The sequence below is a fragment of the Coffea arabica genome, chromosome 4e (assembly GCF_036785885.1).
Source record: "Coffea arabica cultivar ET-39 chromosome 4e, Coffea Arabica ET-39 HiFi, whole genome shotgun sequence".
In the NCBI taxonomy this organism is placed as follows: Eukaryota; Viridiplantae; Streptophyta; class Magnoliopsida; order Gentianales; family Rubiaceae; genus Coffea; species Coffea arabica.
This window is the reverse complement of record NC_092317.1, coordinates 46176434-46196879: the sequence shown is the minus strand read 5'-3', so window position 1 is coordinate 46196879 and position 20446 is coordinate 46176434. Positions and strand designations below refer to the sequence as shown.

The following is a 20446-nucleotide window of genomic DNA, read 5'->3' as shown; positions in this document are numbered from 1 at the left end:
ATCTAGTAGAGGATTAAGACAAGGGTATCCCCTTTCCTCTTACCTTTTCCTTATTTGTGCGGAAGGTTTGTCCCATTTGATAAACACAAAGATTGACAAAAAAACAATGACAGGAATCAAGGTGAGCACGAATAGTCCACAAATATCACATTTGTTTTTTGCAGACGATTCTCTGATTTGCAGCAAAGCTACGGTCCAAAAGGCTAAACAGGTACAAGAGGTGCTAAAGAGCTATTCAGTGGCTTCTGGACAGTTAGTGAACTTTGAGAAATCAGCCGTGTACTACAGTAGGAACACCCCAAGGACTAGGAGAGCAGCAATCTGTGAAGTAATGGGGAACTTAAAAGAGGCAACTAACGGCAGATATCTGGGACTACCAATAGCGATAGGAAGGACAAAGAACCAAGTGTTTGGCTATATCAAAAGTGCAGTCACCAAAAAGCTGAAAGTTAGGCAAACAAAATGTTGAGCATGGCTGGGAAAGAGGTACTTATAAAGTCAGTCATATTAGTGATGCCAAACTATGCCATGGCGTGTTTCAAATTGCCAAAAGGACTGTGCGCGGACATTTGCAAGAGTATAGCTAATTTTTGGTGGGGAAGTAATGAGCAGGAAAAGAAACTTCACTGGATCAGTTGGAAGAAACTAGCCAATGTCAAAGGAAGAGGGGGGCTGGGATTCAGGGATTTAGAAGCTTTTAATAAAGCTTTACTTGCTAAGAAACTTTGGAGAATCATTTGCTCTCCAAATTTGCTTATGAGTAAAGTAATAAGAGGCAAATACTTAAAGGATCATAAATCCCTGGACAACCACCCTCCCAACTCAGCGTCCTGGGCTTGGAAAAGTATACACAGTGCATGGAAATTATTGGAAGGAGGACTATGGAAGAGAGTGGGAGAGGGAACACAGGTCAATATATGGGAGGATAGATGGGTGATAGGGTCAGAGACAGGACGAACTTCAACAACTTGTCCTCCAAATTGCCACTTACAAATAGTCAGCCAGCTCATAAGTGAAGGAAGTTGGAATGAGGAGATTTTATAGCAAGTTTTCAACCGAGAAGAGAGGGAACACATAGCTAGTATACCTCTTAGTATGTTTAAAAGACAAGATGGATATTTCTGGAATTTTGCGAAATCTGGAATCTATACAGTCAAGACAGGTTATGCGAGAGTTATGCAGGCTAGCAGTACAGTAAAGAGTAGACAAAAACTGGAGGGGGAAACAAGCTGGGAGATAAGGAAGCATAGTGTTTGGAAACAACTTTGGAACCTGAACCTAAAGCACAAAATCAAACACTCCATCTGGAAGTGTTTGCAGAATGGTATAGCTGTGAATGATGCTATCTACAAAAGAACTGGAAAAGGGGATAAGGTCTGTACAGTTTGTGGGGAAGGTGAAGAAACAGCTGAACACATGTTTTTCAACTGCCCAAAAGCACAACTTGTGTGGAAGATAGCACCGGTCAGATGGGAGGATCTGAGAGACTTACAGAGCAACTTGTGGAGATGGTGGGAGGCTGTTGCTCAGACAGGTTCAAAGGAGCTAGGGATGGAACATATAGTTTTGATAGTGAATATTCTATGGCAGATCCGGAAAGCACGGAACAAGGTGGTTTTTGAACAGCAAAGGAGTGGAGCAAATGATATAGTCCAGAGAGCACAACAAGAATGGCTCGAGTACGAGGACGTGCTGCAGCAAGAAGGGGCGATCAAAAAGAATGAACGGGTTGGGAGTCAGATGGAACAGGTGATGGTACCACGAGTTGAAGGAGTCATCCGAATCAGTACAGATGCAGCACTCAACGCAAGGATGATTAGAACAGGAAAAGGAATCGTGGCACGGCATTGGACAGGAAAGATAATAAGAGCTAAAGGAGTAGTAGAATGGAAGAAAGGTGAAGCTCTAGTAGAAGAAACATTAACCTTTAGATTAGCTCTCCAAATGGCACGTGAAGCAGGCTGGAGGAAGATAGCTATCCTATCAGATTGCAAGACGGCCACAGATCACATTAGATGCAACAATGTATAAGATGGGACTCTGGCAAACATCTTGGAAGACATTGCGGATCTAATATAGGTTTTTGACTATTGCACAATATCTTGGGTGCCTAGAACATTGAATATAGCAAGTCATAGGCAAGCACTTTTTGCATCAAAACTAGTTAATGACATAAATTGGGAAGGTGACTTTCCATGTTGGCTGATAGAAGCCAATAGATTAGATGAAAGGGTTGTTGCCCCTTTTGTAAGTAATCCTTGTAGTATCGAGTGTTAATAGCTATAAAAGCTAATATCGTTTGTAGAAAAACAGGAATGCTCAGCTATCAAGTCATCATCTGTGCTCAAAACGGAAGCGAAAAATACGCTGCCAAAAGCACAAGGACGGTGCTTCAATCATATGAATTTGAGACAACACTCCTACTTTAATCCATCCCCTTGCAGAAACTCTTTTATCCTTCTTTTGTATCCGCCTATATATGTTCTATATTTGTTTTTGTCTAAAGAACTCCGCAGTCATTTACCTATAGCAGTACCCATCTTCCTAAGTTAAATCTATAAATTTTCCGCTTTACAAGACACGACCGACGGTAACTATGAAATAGCAAAGAGGTGACATTACTAGAAAGATAATTTAGTCCTGATATATAGTTTAGTTTACTCTTTGTACAGCAAAATAAAAAAACAATCGCAAAACAAAAATTTTTTTACACTAACTATGAATTAGCTTAATTCCAAAACCAATGTCAAGTAAATAATGAATTTTTACCAACAAATTTACCAGCCATCGCTGCTCTCCTTTGGTAAGCTTTCTGATAATGTGATGAAAACAGTTCCAGAACCCGGCCCGCTATTCAGCTACCAGTCCTCAACAGGGAAGGCCTAAACATCTACATAAAGCCCCCTGCTGTACAATTTCAGGTTTCCCATGTAGACGCTCACGGGATTCTCAAACACCAGTGGTCTATTGTTTATCCGTTCCCAATATAGACACATGTAAATACATGAACCACTTTGTAAAGCCTGACACCACACACTCTATCTTAGCTATCTCCTATACCACGCTGCATCTCTGTCAATCACTTTAGAACCCAATTCATAAATTTCTTCTCTTTCCAACTGTTTAAGGCTGATTTTCACAGACAACATCTCCTGCTCCAACTTTCTCCCTACCACCACAGCGCCCTTACTCTTAAGGTAATCTTCTTTCCCCTCTTTTTCCTTATTTTTCATTTTCCTATCCTCTTGCACTTTTTGATACCATATCTGTTGATTTTTTCCCTTCAAATTATTCTTCTTCTACTTTTGCTATCTTTTTTTTTACCTTACTCCATGTACTTACTGAAAGAATCTGCATGCTTATCAACTTATCTAATTTTTACTTTCTTTGTGATATTTTAATATATACATTTTAATGATAATTCTCTACTGATATCCCCGCCGGAGAATACCCATACTATTGGGTTGCCATAAAAAAAACACATATTCAGCGAATACAGGAACTACAACGACCTTCTCTTCCACTTTCTTTCCAGTTGCACCCCTTTGCCATGTTGGACGTAATTGCTAATACAAATCATTTGATAAGTACACAGACCACTTCCCTTTTATTTAATTAATTTTTTGCCGAACAAGATAAACCTTGTTTTGTCAATTATTTTAAATTATTTCTTATATATAACTGCAATAGATATCATAGGAAAAGTATTGCATGTCCTACCTAAAAGAGAAACAAGTGTTCGAGGAAAACTGACCATCAGTGGAGATTATGTAATTGCTGATCAGAGATTACGATCCATTTTTTTTATTCACATTTTCATAATGCCTTTCAACCATACTATAGAATAACAATTACCATTCTTTTTTTTTATATACTTGTAAAGTCTCCGTCCATTACTTCTCACTCTCTCCAATCAAATTGAAGAGGAACATGGACCTATTATTGCTTCCCAACATAAAGCCTTTCCAGTTCTTATTGCTATTAGGATCAAAGTCACAACGAAAAAGTGTAAGCAAACATATTTCTCTCTTTCGTAAATATTTTTATACATTTCATTTCACACAACAATTTTTTTGCAGAACACCAGATCTTAGCTTATCAACTCAGCCATCATCTATGATCCTCATAAATCCAGACGTTCAAGAGGCAATAGACCTACATGACTGGTACTAATTGCAATTTTCTATCATCTACTTTTACTATTGAAATCCCTAACTAATTTTTCTATATATGAATCAGGTTTTGTGCTAATTCTACCCAATCAACACAACTGCTAACCAACACAAGTTATACTAATCCCAATGTCCTTCTTCCGTCTCCCAGTGATAATCAAATCATGGATATTGCTGCTACAAAACAAATTGTAAGACTCCAGACTCCTCTTTTATTCAATGCTATTGTGTCCACATTTAATTCAACAATAATTATATTTTACACCGTTCCTATGCCTGCTTAATAGGAAGTTGGCACAGCATGGATTAGAGGTTCTGCTGAGATAGACTATAGAGATAATAAAATGTACCATATGACATGTCCTAATTGTCAAGAACCTCATTATTCTACACATACAATGCAAACATTCTGTCAGCATTGTGAACACGGTGTCCAACTATTGCCCAGGTTCTTTACAACCTCTTGCATTATTCGTAATTCCTCAAATTCATAATTGAACCAATTTCATCTTTCTATAACTATTATCACTTTTCCCTTTGCAGAGCATGTATTTCAATTTCACTTTCTGATCGAACTAGTTCGCCATATGCAACCGCCATGGATATTGAAGCTGAAAAATTACTTGGATATTCAACAGCTGAACTTTATCATGCAAACCAACAAGTAATTATTTATTCCCTTTATTTACACACAAAATTTTTACCCCTCCTTTTTCATTCTAACGATTAACATTATTCTTTCTTCTTTGACTGTCAAACAGAATATTAACATTGTCAGCCTCGTTGCACCAAAATTACATGGAAGAACAATTATTTGCTGCATTCAACCTCCTTCTTCAACAATCAGGCCGTCTCAAGCAACTGCGTTCAACATTATCACTTCATACTTTTTGGATGATCTTCTAGGCGTTCATCAACTCAACTTCCACAACCTAAACATTCAAGATGAAAACTAAACTTGTTTGATTTTCATATTTACAACGTCTGTATAATTACAACCTCTTTCCAGTACTACTAATTTTAGCTAATATTCTTGTATAATATAGTTCCACTTTATAGCACTAATTTTCATTCTCGCCAACATTACTAACTAAACATTAACTGGACATATATACCACGGTGCACAACGCGGTGATACCACCTAGTATACTACTTATTGTAAGGGAATGGGCTCAATGAACAGAGAATTAATGTAACCACACATGGTTTCTCCCACGTGTGTGTATTCGTCTTTATGCTTATAGAAAACATTAATCACACGTGCCAAGTTGATAACTCGAAAGAGAATAGGTTTGCTAGGTACAAATTCGGCTGCTGTAGAACTACTAGTTTTAAGCAGTTGTTGGTTCAAGATCTTCCATGCATTCTCAATTTGTTCATAAAGTTCATTGCATGTTTGTTGCTCCGTTATGCCTTGCTGTGTCATATAGCATTCCACCGCTGAAGCAATGTGTTCCCTTTTCTGTTCAAACTGCAAGTATCACTAATTACATTTTCACATTTGACATCGCATAACAAAAAAATTAGTGGTTTTCTTGCAACCCTAGTAAGAAAGATTTTTACTTTTTACTTTTAGCCGATTGAGGAATCTCATGGCTATCTACTGAGTTGAGCCACAGCTGCTACTGTGTTATTATGGGTCAAAATCTGCTAAATTCAAGCTCAACTAAGGGGGAACTAGCCCCAAAATTGGATGGAGATGAAGATGAGACTGGCTGCTCTAGGATCAGACTTTGATTGTCTCCATGTATCTATAGGCCTGTAACATATTCTTCTATATCCTTCCTTACCAATTGAAGACTATGGAGTCCATCTTAGCCATATATCTATAGGTGCTTTTAAACTGAGTTTTGTTTGATCCCAACCTTTACAAGATATATACAAATGTACCCTTTTATTATTTCAACAATGTAAGCAAAATTCTATAGACAATGCTTAAAAAAAAAAAAAGAAAAATCTACAGACAATGAATTTGTACAAGTAATTTGAAAAATGAGAAATCTTTTACATGAATATAAAGTTGTTATTACAAAAATTCAGATGGATCATTTGAACAATTCTTTTTCTTTTAGAGTAAAATAGCTCAGAAATTGTAAACAATTAAATATCATTAATGTGTAAACTATTATATCTTATGGATATTAATTAGATTGGATTGTACCTTGTACCCAACAATGTCATCCCTTAGTCTGGCAATAATTGATGCAGCTCTCACGATCTCAGGAACATTGAGTGCCCAATCAAAAGCCTCCTTCTTGACAATATCCCCCATGCCTAGGAAAGATATTATTGTAAGTGTAGGGTATCCTGAGCTTGGTACTCCATTTTTCATATACTCCTCTAGTGTCGGTATGTAACCTTGGTGCAGCCACTTAGCCTCAACAAAGTAGGCACGAACCAGCATCTTCATCTGCAAATTAGTAAGAAGCAACTAAATCAGCTATTTCAATTACAAGAAAGACAAACTATTGCATGATTGTTGAATTTGGACAATATATTCTATTTGTATTTTTTTGTGCTGATCTCTTGCCCAATCTCTCTCTCTCTCTCTCTCTCTCTATATATATATATATATAGTTATGTGTAATTCATATGGAACGCTATTATTAATTGAGTAAATCTTATATATATTGACCGTGTATACACTATCACAGTTGGATATACGACACATATACAAACTTTGAGTTTCAAATTCAAATTTAAATTATATATCATGCATCTAATGATAAAGTATATACACTGTCAGTGTATAGAAGATTAATTCTTATTAATTTATATCTCACTCTCTGGTTTCTGGTCACATGTAATTTCACGTGCAACATTATTGCACCCATGGTAAATTTAAGGTGCGCTGGTATTAATTCATTGAGAAAATAGAAAGTGAATGAGCATTGACAGAGGAAGCCATGTATAAAACAATTATTGTCCCGTGACAAAAGGAGTTTGATATGTAGCAACAATTTGTGGAGGTTCATACTGCTTCCTTCGTATAATATGATTGATATGATCTTCCTTTTTTGGCCATCTCTTGCTCAATTTCTGCAAACACATCTAAGAGTGTTTGGTAACAAATCTTCATGTAATCTGGGAGTTGTTTTATGCAGCCAACATCCCATCTGCAGAAGTTGTTAGACATCAATTAAAACAAATTTCACTGGAAAAGTATTATATCTAAGTCAAGTTTAATGTTTTTAACAAATCAAACCTTTCGATTGCTTCTGTGAAGATTTCAAGTTCTTTGTAAGTCCCGTAAGCATCATAGACATCATCAATTACGGTTGCCATTGCTATTACTTTTGATAGAATCTTTCTAGCAAGACCATATTGAGGCTCAAAATACACCCCCACGATCCAGAAATAGCCCTCAACAATTCGATCTCTAGCAAATGGAAGCTTTCTTGCAAAGTCCACTTCTTTCCACCACCTGAATTACGCTTGCTTGAATTAATTGATTACAGATTTACATAATCTGCAGAACAGAATGAGTCTCACTGCTCATTTATTTTTTTGAGAAACAATTATTTTGAAGAGACTTACAAGGATAATTCATGTAGCTCCTCCTTGTGCAGAGATTGTAGCATGTTGAAATCCAACTTAGCCAACTTTAGTAAAGTTATATTAGGTGAATGATCTTTTCCATATATGGATATGTAATTTCTGGCCTCCAATCTTGGTAAACCCCTCCAATTAGGTTGCATTAGTGCGTGACTTACTAGCTCGTCAAGTGGACTGTTTAACTTGTTTGATATTGACTGAAGATGATTACTACTAAAAGCCAAAGCATGATCTAAAATGTCGTCGCCGTGCAATCTGAGATGAGTTGCTTCATAAAGTGCAAGAATGCCCGGCACATCATTAACCAAACCTTCTCCAAATTTACCTTCATCATCCACGAATTTCTTGAATATGTTTGCATAGAAGAAAAAAGTTTCTCTTTCTTGCGTTTTGTGATAAAAGACGAGGAAAGAAAGTCAGCATTTGAGGATCTTGTGATTTAAGGTTTAAATCTTTTAGCTTTTAACCCCTTACCTGATGAAACTCTGAATCCTTCTTGTCGTAGAATACGAAAATAGAGAGCAGCAGTATAAATGTGGTCAATGTTCTCCCAGTTCTGATGTTTCTCATGCATTTTGCGTAAAGCATGATTGATCTCCTCTTGAAAATGATATTCTACACCTAGTCGTTGAATCGCATCAATCAATTGCAGCTGTTGTGAAGGATTACTGGCAGTTGCACAAATTTCTGTTCTGACATCTTCCTTCAGCTGCTCAAGCTGCCATTTCTTAGAAGCCCATGTTGCCTGCAGAAAACAAAAATGTATAATTGATGAAGTTAAGGTTTCTTTAAATCATGTACGTAGTTGCTTATCTGCAGAATAAAATTATAATAATGATGAGGACAAAAAATCAGCTTAAAACATGCAAGAAAATTTCTTAGAAGCATAGTATATTTGATAAGTCGCCAAGTTTGCTTTCCTTGACTAGGCTTTTTGTGTTTTAGCTTTGGCTAAACTATAGTAGTACCTTGTCGGAATCAGGAGAGTCGACGAGGAATTGATTTCCCCAGATATTGGGATGAAAATTTGCCAAAGGACGATGAGGGAAATCATTTTGGTTCAGTCATTTTGAAATGGAATAATCTAATTCATGACCTTCAACTTCCATTTTTAAACTTTTTCGGTTCAGTCAAAGACTATATTAGCTCGGATTATAGAACTGGTGACTATTCGCATTGCTTGGTTGCTTAGTTTTTTTTTTTTTTTTTTTTTGAAGAGAATACTTTCAAAGGCAGGTTGCTTAGTGTGATGGTGTCTCAAATTGCATATTTATAGGCAAACCAGACTCTCAAATCAGAAGTATTTGTGCTCCCGTTTTTCTTAGTGTGATGGGTAGAAGAATAACTCAATACTCCTGTGCTGCCCTGTCTACGCTAAAATAAGGCAGCCATGAACAGCCACAAAAGAATTCTAGGAATCTTGCATTGTACGTTTTCCACGTGACGTTTACAAATTGATGACATCAGATGGTTACGTGTTGAAAAATGGTGCAGCCAAGCTTTATGGACTACGTGGCATTTTTTCTTCATGCAGCTAGAAATATCAATGAATCGAGTCTTATTTAAATCTAATCCAGACCTAATGTACTTAGATAGAATTTGAATTTAATTTCTCAAATTTAAATGCTACCCAGATCTAGACCCTGTAAAAGAGTTATGATAGGGTCTGATTTTTTATGATTCATATCCGAATCCAAACCCAATTCAGCCCCAACCAAATCTATGTGTGTGTGTGTATATATATATTAGTAAATTTATAAAATATTCTAATATTCTATAATTATTGGATCGAGTACAGTAAGATTTCATTATTTTTTTAATCTCATTCTAGTTGTCATTGTAATTAGTACAATTTTTTTTAGAAAAAAAAAAGAAAAAGTAAAGGCCAATAAATGAAGGATTTGACGTAGATACAGTTGAAGTTTTAAAAATAAATAGAAGTAGTCAATAGTAGTTATTTTCTTGAGTTTATAATATTGCATTCAACTTCTTGAATATTAATTTTATTATTTAAAAATAAAAATTGGATGGTGTTTATATTTTTTTTGAAGTTTATATATTTTTAATATATTTTTATTTTAGTGCGTTTACAAAAATACAATGGATACCCATTAGATACCCAAATCCAGGAGGGTCCGTGTTGGACTTATTTTCACGTAGTGCAATGTTGCACTACTAATGTATCAGTGGACTTAGTCCAACTTGTATATACTTTGATAACTATGAATAAAAACTCCTATCGTTTTGTTTAAAAAAAAAAAAGATAATTACGTGTTGAAAAATGGTGCTACCAAACTTTGTCGGATATGTGGCCATTGTTTCTTCACCCATTTACTGTCTTATTTGTTATTTGTAGCAAGGCATGTTAATCGATCAGATCTTATTCAGATCCAACCTAGACCCAATGTAAGGGTAAAATTTGGATTTAATTTCTCAAATCTAGATATTACCTAGACATAGATCTTGTAAAAGAGTTATAAGTTTGAGTAGGGTCTAATTTTCTATGATACATATTCAAATTCAAATCTATACCAAACCCACCCAGATCCATGTGTGTGTCTATATATATATTAGTAAATTTATAAAATATTCTAATATTCTATGGTTATTGGATCGAATACAGTAAGATTTCATGATTATATTCTTTTTTCAACCTCATCCTAGTTGTCATTGTAATTAATACAATTTTTTTCGAAAAACAAGAAGAAAATGTGAAGGCAAATAAATGAAAGATTTGACGTAGATACAGTTGAAGTTTTAAAAATAAATAGAAACAGTCGATTGTAGTTATTTTCTTGAGTTCATAATATTGCATTCAATTTCTTGAATATTAATTTTATTATTTAAAAATAAAAATTGAATGGTGTTTGTATAACTTTTTTGAAATCTATATATTTTTAATATATTTTTATTTTAATGCGTTTACAAAAATACAATGGATATCCATTCGATACCCAGATTCAGGAGGGTCTGGGTTTGGACTTATTTTTTCAGGCCTGTAAGGATTTGGGTCTAGATTTGAGTTTGGGTCTAACTAAATTTAATGGGTTTGATTCTGAATCAAAGAGATCCAATTCAGATGATTTTGAATCAAAGAGATCCGATTCAAATCCTACCCATTGACATACCTACTTGTAGCTCTACTATTGTTTTGAAGGCTTTAGCAGTCAAAAAATTCAGCAACAACTCCTGTACAAATGGTGCTTTCATGTGACAGAATTTTTCTAATAAATAGGGAGCTTTTCTAAGGATTTTAACAGCCCACTGTCACATTTCTTTCCAAAGCCATCCGAGAGAATAGAGAGCTCAAGTTAGAAATCTTTCTTGTTTGTTCAATCTTGAGTTTCTCTTTTGTATTTGTCTCTCATTTGTTTTAGGCTAGAAATTTTATCATAAGCTTTATATTCTTCTTCATTATAGTAGATTTTGCTCACTTCCTCTTGTGAATGTAGATCTAATTGACCGACTCATGTAAAATTTCGTGTTATTGTCTTTCATTATTTTTCTCCACATCTTGTTATAGCCTTTGTTATCACTGTTTGTGAGTAGTCAAATTAACTTTTCATAATTACCTGGAAATAGATCCTAACAAACTCAAAACGAGGTTATTCCGAGCTAAGTTTTCTAACAACCATTATGACAATAATGAAAACATCCTACCTATTAAAAGCGACCAAGGCTGAGGAACAATGCCGTGTTGTCCCTCCCTGGTGTTCTGATGGTTGCTTCGTGATTTCCTCCAAATTTAGGGGCAATTTGTGCGTGTCGTTTTTCTTGCTGTCTGCTTTCTATTTTTTCACCGTTTTTTTTAACGGACGCATGTGTGTGTTGGGTCGATTGTTAATGGCCTTCTCAACTGCGGTTTATTTCGGTTTTGCCTCGGATGGATTCTAAGAAAAAATTTAGTGATTGTTAGGTCAGTGCTTTTGTGGTTTCATGTGTGTTTAGTGATTGTTAATGCCTTCCTAGCCATGGTTTATAAATTTACATTAACAATTTAGTAAGAGTTTCGCTTGCATTCCCAACCAAAAAAATCTGCTCCAAATTTTGATTACGTTCTTGACCAGAAAAAAAATAAAGAGTCGCTTAAGTGACCACTTAGATAACACTATTTTTTGCAAGATGTATTAGCTAAAAAATAGAATGATACGAACGTCGCCAACCTTGTGACGAAACCCGTAAAAGATTAGATTCAGGATCGACAAGAGGACACCAAGTTTGGAGCGGATGACCTCAACCCGTTAATCACGTGGTTAACGAACCTTGGTATAATGGTAGAAGACGCCACAACCTAGTGCGATTCTAGATTGATAAGTCACGAACACCTAGAGAAATTCTAAGGTATTCAAGAAGCCTTGGAGAAACCAAGAAAACTCTCAAAATCTGATTTATTGATTGAATGCCTAAAACCATTGGAAGTGTGGGCTATTTATAGCCTTACATAGAGATGAACAACTAAATGTGGAACTAGTCTAGAGTTGTGGTCTTGACTAAGACTAACAATTGTAGGCTTGACTATTTCCATAAGACTAAGAATTGTGGGCTTGACCAAACCTTATGAGGTCATCCCTTAGGTAAACAACCTTATGAGGTCATCCCTTAGGTAAACAACCTTATGAGGTCATCGCTTAGGTAAATAACCTTATGAGGTCATCGCTTAGGTAATTAAAGCAAGACTATGGACCATTAAGCCCTTATTACAATGACTTAACTAAAACAGCAAATGTGACTAGAGAAGGGTCACACATGGTTCTCTTTGACGTGCACTACATGGATGACTTTCATTCCTTCATGCTCAAGACTCTCAATGACCTTGGGGACAATTTCTTGGCCTTGTATCTCATGAACAAGTCCTTGGAGTTCCTCCCTCATCTTGTTAGCTCGTGCTCGAGTTACGGGTCCTAGGGGAACTCGAATAGTTCGCAATGGTGTCTCTTGGTTCGTATCATCCCCCTCCTCTTCAAAAGGATTTGTCCTCAAATCAGCTTCATCGTCTGCAAGAAAAGGAGATAGATCAGAGACATTGAATGTAGCGCTCACATTGTACTCACCGGGTAGGTCCAGTTTGTAAGCATTGTCATTGATGCGCTTGATGACTTGGAACGGCCCATCTCCTCGGGGAAGTAATTTATTGCGCCTTTGGACTGGGAACCTTTCCTTGCGTAGATGTAACCACACCCAGTCACCAGGTTCAAACACAACGCGTTGGCGTCCCTTGTTAACCCGTTGAGCAACTTGGTCCATCCTTCGCTCAATGTTTAGGCGTACCTGCTCGTGTAATTTCTTGACAAAATCTGCTCGTTTAGCACCATCCATGTTAATGTGCTCAGAAGAAGGTAAAGGTGATAAGTCTAGTGGTGTTAAAGGGTTAAAACCATAGACTATTTCAAATGGTGAAAAATGAGTAGAACTATGCACCGTGCGATTGTATGCAAACTCAACATGGGGTAAACATTCTTCCCAGGTTCTAATGTTTTTTCTAATGATGGCACGCAAGAGTGTAGATAGTGTACGATTGACAACCTCAGTTTGGCCATCAGTTTGTGGGTGACTAGTAGTAGAAAATAGCAATTTGGTACCCAATTTTCCCCACAAAGTTTTCCAAAAGTAACTCAAAAATTTGACATCCCTATCAGAGACAATTGTCCTAGGCATGCCATGCAATCTAATGATTTCTTTGAAAAACAAATCAGCAATGTGCGATGCATCATCTGTTTTGTGACATGGTATAAAATGTGCCATTTTTGAAAATCTGTCAACAATAACAAAGATGCTATCATTTCCCCTCTTTGACCTAGGCAACCCTAAAACAAAATCCATGGAAATGTCGGTCCAAGGTTCCTTAGGTACAGGTAAAGGACTATAAAGGCCATAGGGTTGAAGTTTAGACTTAGCTTTGTGGCAAGTAATGCATTTAGCCACCATTCGCTCCACATCTCGTTTCATCCTTGGCCAATGGAAGTGCTCTTGAAGGATAGCTAAGGTTTTAGCTACGCCAAAGTGTCCCATCAAGCCACCTCCGTGTGCTTCCCTAACAAGTAAAGAGCGAATAGAGCAGTTAGGTATACATAGTCGATTGAGGTAGAAAAGAAATCCATCAAGGATGTAGAATTTACCTTGAGTTGCTGAACCACAAGAGTCATAAATACCTGAGAAATCTGGGTCATTGGTGTATAACTCTTTGACTAATTCAAATCCTAACAACCTTGCATCAAGTTGAGTGAGCAAAGAGTACCGACGTGATAATGCATCAGCAACAACATTAGTTTTCCCCACTTTGTACTTAATCACATAAGGGAAGGTTTCAATAAATGCAATCCACTTAACATGACGCTTATTCAACTTGTGTTGTGACTTAATGTGCTTAAGCGACTCATGGTCAGTGTGTATGACAAATTCCCTTGGTCTCAAGTAATGTTGCCAAGTTTCTAAAGCACGGATTAAGGAGTACAACTCCTTATCATAAGTGGAATAGTTCAAAGCTGCCCCATTGAGTTTTTCACTAAAGTATGCAATTGGTTTGCCCTCTTGCATTAGGACAGCTCCAATACCCACCCCAGATGCATCACACTCTATTTCAAACATCTTGTCAAAGCATGGTAATGCAAGTAGTGGTGCATGTGTGAGTTGATGTTTAAGCATTTGGAAAGCACGTACTTGAGCATCTCTCCACACAAATGGCTCATTTTTCTTAATTACAGCAGTTAGAGGTGCAGCAATGGTACTAAAATCTTTAACAAATCGTCTATAAAAACTAGCAAGACCATGGAAGCTACGTACCTCACCCACCGTGCTTGGAGTAGGCCATTCTCGAATTGCTTTAACCTTCTCCTCGTCCACTTTGATTCCCTGTTTACTCACAACAAAGCCTAGGAAGACAAGTTGATCAGTACAAAAGGAGCACTTCTTAAGGTTAGCATAGAGCTTTTCCCTTCGAAGTACATCAAGAACAAGCTTCACATGTTCAACATGCTCATCTAAGCTCCTACTATAAATCAGGATATCGTCAAAATATACAACTACAAATTTTCCAAGGAATGGACGAAGTACGTGGTTCATCAACCTCATGAACGTACTAGGTGCATTAGTTAGTCCAAATGGCATAACTAACCACTCGTACAAGCCATGTTTGGTTTTAAAGGCCGTTTTCCATTCATCCCCCTCTTTCATCCTAATTTGATGATAACCGCTTTTTAGATCAATTTTAGTGAAAATCACAGCACCATATAGCTCATCTAACATATCATCAAGTCTAGGAATAGGGTGACGATATTTTACCGTTATTGCATTAACGGCCCTACAGTCAGTGCACATTCGCCAACTTCCATCCTTTTTAGGCACCAAGATGACGGGAACCGCACATGGGCTCAAGCTTTCTCGTGCCCATCCCTTTGTTAGAAGCTCTTCGATTTGGCGTTGGAGCTCCTTTGTCTCATCTGGACCCATTTTGTAGGCTGGTCTGTTAGGAAGTGGGGCACCTGGAACCAAGTCAATTTGATGCTCAATTCCCCTTATTGGTGGTAGTCCATTTGGAATCTCATCGGGGAAGACATCCTCATATTCCTGCAAAAGAGAGACAATACTAGATGGTAGAGTGTTAGTAAGATCACTTGTGACAACCAACACCTCTTTGCACAAAAGTACAAAGATGGGTGTATTAACACTCAAAGCTTTTCTTACTATATTGGCTTTTATCAATAGATTTTGCCTTTTTTCTCTCTTTTCAATTTTGGCCGGCTCACCATATGTCTTTTTCCTCTCAATTTTCTCGGCCTTATCATTTTCTGTTGAGCTCTCGGCTTTTTCTATTTTTTTCTTCTCATTCTCAAGCTCATTCTCCTTGATCAGGCTTTTTTGATCTTCATGAACTTGGATAGGAGTGAGTGGCACAAGCACAATCCTCTTCTCGCCTTGCTTGAAGGAGTATTTATTGGTAATGCCATCGAATGTAACTCCCTTGTCGAATTGCCATGGCCTCCCCAATAGTATGTGACATGCTTGCATAGGGACCACGTCGCATAACACCACGTCCTCATACTTTCCAATTCGGAAAGGTACTTGGACTTGCTTGGTCACACGAACATCCCCACTATCGTTCAACCATTGCAAACGATAAGGTGTTGGATGTCGTAGAGTGGGTAGTGCTAGTTTCTCCACCATCAAGGCACTAGCGACGTTAGCACAACTACCTCCATCTATGATCAAACTACATACCTTGCCTTTGATATAGCAACGGGTGTAGAAAATGTTCTCTCTTTGTGCATGGTCGGCGGCTTTCACTTGGGTTGCTAAGGCTCGTCTGACAACGAGTCCAACTCGTTCATTGACGGGCAATGCTTCCTCTTCTTCCTCAAGGGATGGCAACTCCTCCTTCTCATCTTCATCATCGGTGAGAAACTCACCATTGGGTAAGATGATCATAGCGCGTTGGTTCGGGCATTGGCTAGCAATATGCCCTCGGCCTTGGCATTTGAAGCATCTAGTATCTCGATTTCGCCCCATGCTCGACTCAATGGCAGTCTTTGGTGTTGCCTTAGACTCCCACTTAGTCATATCCGGCCTCGGTCTTGAAGGGATGGAATTACTCGGCCCTTTATCCTCTTTCTTTGGTGGTGTAGTTCGGAGATAAGAGGGTGAAAAGTTGGAGTAACTCCGAGTCGAACCCCTCCTCTTAATCCTCCTTTCAATCTTGATGGCCTTTTCCACCAGATCCCCAAGTTCCACATAGTGGTGTAACTCCACTTGATCAGCGATTTCGGGCCTTAATCCGTTCAAGAAGCGTGCCATTGTTGCTTCTCGATCCTCCATGATGTCTGCCCGTAGCATGAGTATTTCCATTTCCTTGTGATAGTCCTCGACACTTCGTGCTCCTTGGTTGAGGGTTTGAAGCTTTTGATACAAGTCACGGTAGTAGTGACTTGGCACGAAACGCTTCCTCATTAGTCGTCTTAGCTCCGTCCAAGTTTGTATGGTAGGTTCACGACTCCTCCTTCGACTAGTGGAGAGTTGATCCCACCACACAACGGCGTAGTCGGTGAATTCGACCACGGCCAACTTGACCTTTTGCTCCTCCGAGTAAGTATTGCAATCGAAGACAAGTTCAATCCGCTTCTCCCACTCTAAGTAGGCATCGGGGTCTGATCGTCCTTGGAAGGGTGGAATTTTCATCTTTATGCCCGGAATGTGGTCATTTGAAGGCCTAGCGTCACGCTTAGACCTACTTTGCTTATGCTCATAGTTGTTGTCTGAGTTAGAGTCGCTAGACTCATGTGCATAAGCCTTTCCACGGTTGCCTTTGGAGCTTCCATGAGACAACTCTAAGCTGTCAATGCGTTGGTGCATCAGTTCAAGTTTTTGGTCCATCATGCGTCCCAATTCGCCTTTGATTGCTTCTGTGAAAAGTTTAAGATCAAAAGCTTGGGAGCTTGCTCCCCCCTCGTTAGCCATGGTGAAGTATAGGGTAAAAAATAACAATGGAAAGAAGTAAAGTTTATCTCGCACACTTCCTCACGTGTTTACTCTCGCTCTCGTGTTTGAACACTCTAATGAACTCACCAAGGTATTTTCAAGGCTCCTCGGTCAACTCCTCGAAGAAGTTAGAACTCATTCTAGTGTGGATCGACTTACCAACCAGGGTCACAAGATTGTAGCACTTTGAACGAAAAAAGAACAAAAGATGAAGGGACTGACCACGACTCAATGAATGACTCAAAGTTGAATTTTAAGGATCCTAGACAAAACTCTACTCAAAACTGGAATTTTGAGCTGCTGGTTGCTGCATTTCTGGGCAGTGTTTTGGTAGATAAATGGACACTTAGAGGATTCAGAATGACACTTAAAACTGACCTAATGATGCATAAAAATTTCCAGAATTAATGATTGGACAGAAATTCCCCAATGGTTGCAAAGATGGAATCCGAATGGAAGATGAATTTGTGTTGCGGTAGGACTGTTTTGGAAACCCAAGACTGACTTTTCTTCCTTAATCCTTTGGAAACAAGGATTAGTCTTCCTATTTGCTGGTTCCCACAAATTCTAAGGTCAAGTTCAAGATTGGAACTGATTTGGTTGTTTTTGGGAACAAGGGTGGAAAATTTAACTTGAACAGGTTGGAAAATTTGACTTGAATAGATTGGGAAATTTGACTTGAATAGGCTGAATGTTCTTCTTCTTCCTTTGTTTTTGTTTTATAATCAGCCAAGAAGAGTCAAATTTCGTGGCTAAAATGTTCTTAGTCAAGAAAGAAGATTGTTGTGGTGAAGACAAGGATTTTGGCAGCTGGAATTTTGCAGCCTTGTTGTTTACCAAGATTTGGTTCCCAAAACCCAGAAACTTCAAGATTCTTTCAAGAATTCAAGATGTTAATTTCCAGAATTCAAGAAACACGAAATTGAAGATGATTTCCTCCCCAAACAATCCAAGATTTCACGATTTGATCAAGACAGATTTTGGTTGTCTTCAAGAATCCCAACTAAAGTTCCAAGAACTTCAAGATTGTGGTTTTAAACAATTAGGAACTTCAAGAAACCCAAGTTTTGATCAAGACAGATTTCCAGGAATTTTTGTAAGGTTAGCCAGCTATTTTTTTTTTTGTATGTAAACAAGAACACAAGGTAATAACTAGATAGGACTTCTAAAACCCTTGCTACAAACTGATTTTTTTCGGATGAACAGTAACCTCGAATGATCAAATAGAACAAAAGACTGGAATTGAATGGATATAACAGGATAGAAACAAGACACAAACACAAACAAAGAATCAAGAATAAGACACAAAAAAAAAGGCTGGACTAAACAAGGCTAACCACAGCAATTAACAACAACTAGACGCAAGTTTATGATGCAACAAATCTGGAAAAATAACGCAAGAACACGATGCAACAAATCTGGAAATTGCGGATAGCAAACTTAGAACACGAAAACAGAATTTTGGACAACTTGACTCGAAAGGAAATAAATAAAGGGATATAACGTGATACCTCTTAACTAGCTCTGATTACCAACTGATACGAACGTCGCCAACCTTGTGACGAAACCCGTAAAAGATTAGATTCAGGATCGACAAGAGGACACCAAGTTTGGAGCGGATGACCTCAACCCGTTAATCACGTGGTTAACGAACCTTGGTATAATGGTAGAAGACGCCACAACCTAGTGCGATTCTAGATTGATAAGTCACGAACACCTAGAGAAATTCTAAGGTATTCAAGAAGCCTTGGAGAAACCAAGAAAACTCTCAAAATCTGATTTATTGATTGAATGCCTAAAACCATTGGAAGTGTGGGCTATTTATAGCCTTACATAGAGATGAACAACTAAATGTGGAACTAGTCTAGAGTTGTGGTCTTGACTAAGACTAACAATTGTAGGCTTGACTATTTCCATAAGACTAAGAATTGTGGGCTTGACCAAACCTTATGAGGTCACCCTTAGGTAAACAACCTTATGAGGTCATCCCTTAGGTAAACAACCTTATGAGGTCATCGCTTAGGTAAATAACCGTATGAGGTCATCGCTTAGGTAATTAAAGCAAGACTATGGACCATTAAGCCCTTATTACAATGACTTAACTAAAACAGCAAATGTGACTAGAGAAGGGTCACACATGGTTCTCTTTGACGTGCACTACATGGATGACTTTCATTCCTTCATGCTCAAGACTCTCAATGACCTTGGGGACAATTTCTTGGCCTTGTATCTCATGAACAAGTCCTTGGAGTTCCTCCCTCATCTTGTTAGCTCGTGCTCGAGTTACGGGTCCTAGGGGAACTCGAATAGTTCGCAATGGTGTCTCTTGGTTCGTATCAGTCGTTTTCATAACAATTTGAAAAACTCCTTAAGTTGCAGTAAACACTTTCTAGCTAATAATATTTTTTGGCTTGAAAACACCTTAAATACACTCTTAAAAATAAATTATTTATACCTTACTTATTGTTATATTATATTGTAAATTTTTGTCAATTTTTAATGTTTTCTTGAATTTTTTATATTTAATGAGTTATTTATTTTCTTGCATTTTAATGTGTTTTTTTTCTCATTTTACAGGTTTGTTTTAGGAAAAAAAAGAGAAACAAAAAAAAAGAAGAAAAAGAAGAAAAAGAGAAGATAAAATCTCTCCCTATCTCTTTCACCAAATACACTATTGATCCATTTTTGCACTCAATATCTCCATGCATCTTTCTTTTTATTTGGTGAGGAACTCATCATTTGATAAACAAAAAATTCCACTCATCATTTTTTGGACACTCTCTCGGCTCATTGGCAGATGGCCAGGACACAAACAGAAAAGGAAAAAAACTAAGAACTCACCTAGCTCTCGGTCTTTCTTCTTCTTTTCTTCAAAAGCTACACAAAAGAAGAAAAGGACTCCAACTTACTCCCTCAATTTCACTCACTCTCGGGTCTCTGTTTTCTCAGCTATACATATTATGATGCTTTTTGTTTATTTATTCTGATAGTCAGTAATCCTTAGTCGATGATTATTTACTGTTTGTTTTTTAGATTAAATGTGTAATTTATATTTTGGAGGATTATTAATCTATTTATTTGTTAGATTAATTAGATAGTTAGTAGTCCTAAGTCAGTAGTCAGTAGATGATTAATTCTTTAAAACTAGTGAATACTAAATAGTAAATAATGAATAAGAAAATGTAAATAGAAATAGTAAATAATAAATAGTAAAAGGTAAATAGTAAATAGTAAATAGTAAAACTAAAAGT

General features: G+C 37.4%; 2 protein-coding genes across 2 annotated transcripts; one reads left to right on the top strand and one right to left on the bottom strand.

Annotated features, from left to right (window-relative positions):
- The first annotated feature begins 471 nt into the window (after positions 1 to 471).
- On the top strand, positions 472 to 1044 carry LOC113741076 (uncharacterized mitochondrial protein AtMg00310-like). The gene has a single exon (XM_027268560.1). The coding sequence runs from the start codon at positions 472 to 474 to the stop codon at positions 1042 to 1044; it is 573 nt and encodes a 190-aa protein (XP_027124361.1).
- Positions 1045 to 5189: 4145 nt separating this feature from the next.
- Positions 5190 to 10058, bottom strand: LOC113741074 ((-)-germacrene D synthase-like). The gene is made up of 7 exons (XM_072046667.1): positions 9999 to 10058; positions 8181 to 8472; positions 7710 to 8109; positions 7378 to 7596; positions 7150 to 7288; positions 6334 to 6582; positions 5190 to 5643 (listed from the first exon to the last, which is right to left on the bottom strand). The coding sequence occupies exons 1-7, from the start codon at positions 10056 to 10058 to the stop codon at positions 5326 to 5328; spliced, it is 1677 nt and encodes a 558-aa protein (XP_071902768.1). The 3' UTR covers positions 5190 to 5325.
- Positions 10059 to 20446: the final 10388 nt, after the last annotated feature.

Bases quoted from the DNA above. Each gene is read 5' to 3' on its own strand.
- LOC113741076 (XM_027268560.1), top strand. From the start codon at position 472: ATGGCTGGGAAAGAGGTACTTATAAAGTCAGTCATATTAGTGATGCCA.
- LOC113741074 (XM_072046667.1), bottom strand. From the start codon at position 10,058: ATGGGTGAAGAAACAATGGCCACATATCCGACAAAGTTTGGTAGCACC. The intron at 7,289-7,377 runs GTTTGATTTGTT...CAACTTCTGCAG, and splicing joins TTCACAGAAGCAATCGAAAG to ATGGGATGTTGGCTGCATAA. The intron at 6,583-7,149 runs GTATGAACCTCC...ACTAATTTGCAG, and splicing joins CATATTATACGAAGGAAGCA to ATGAAGATGCTGGTTCGTGC.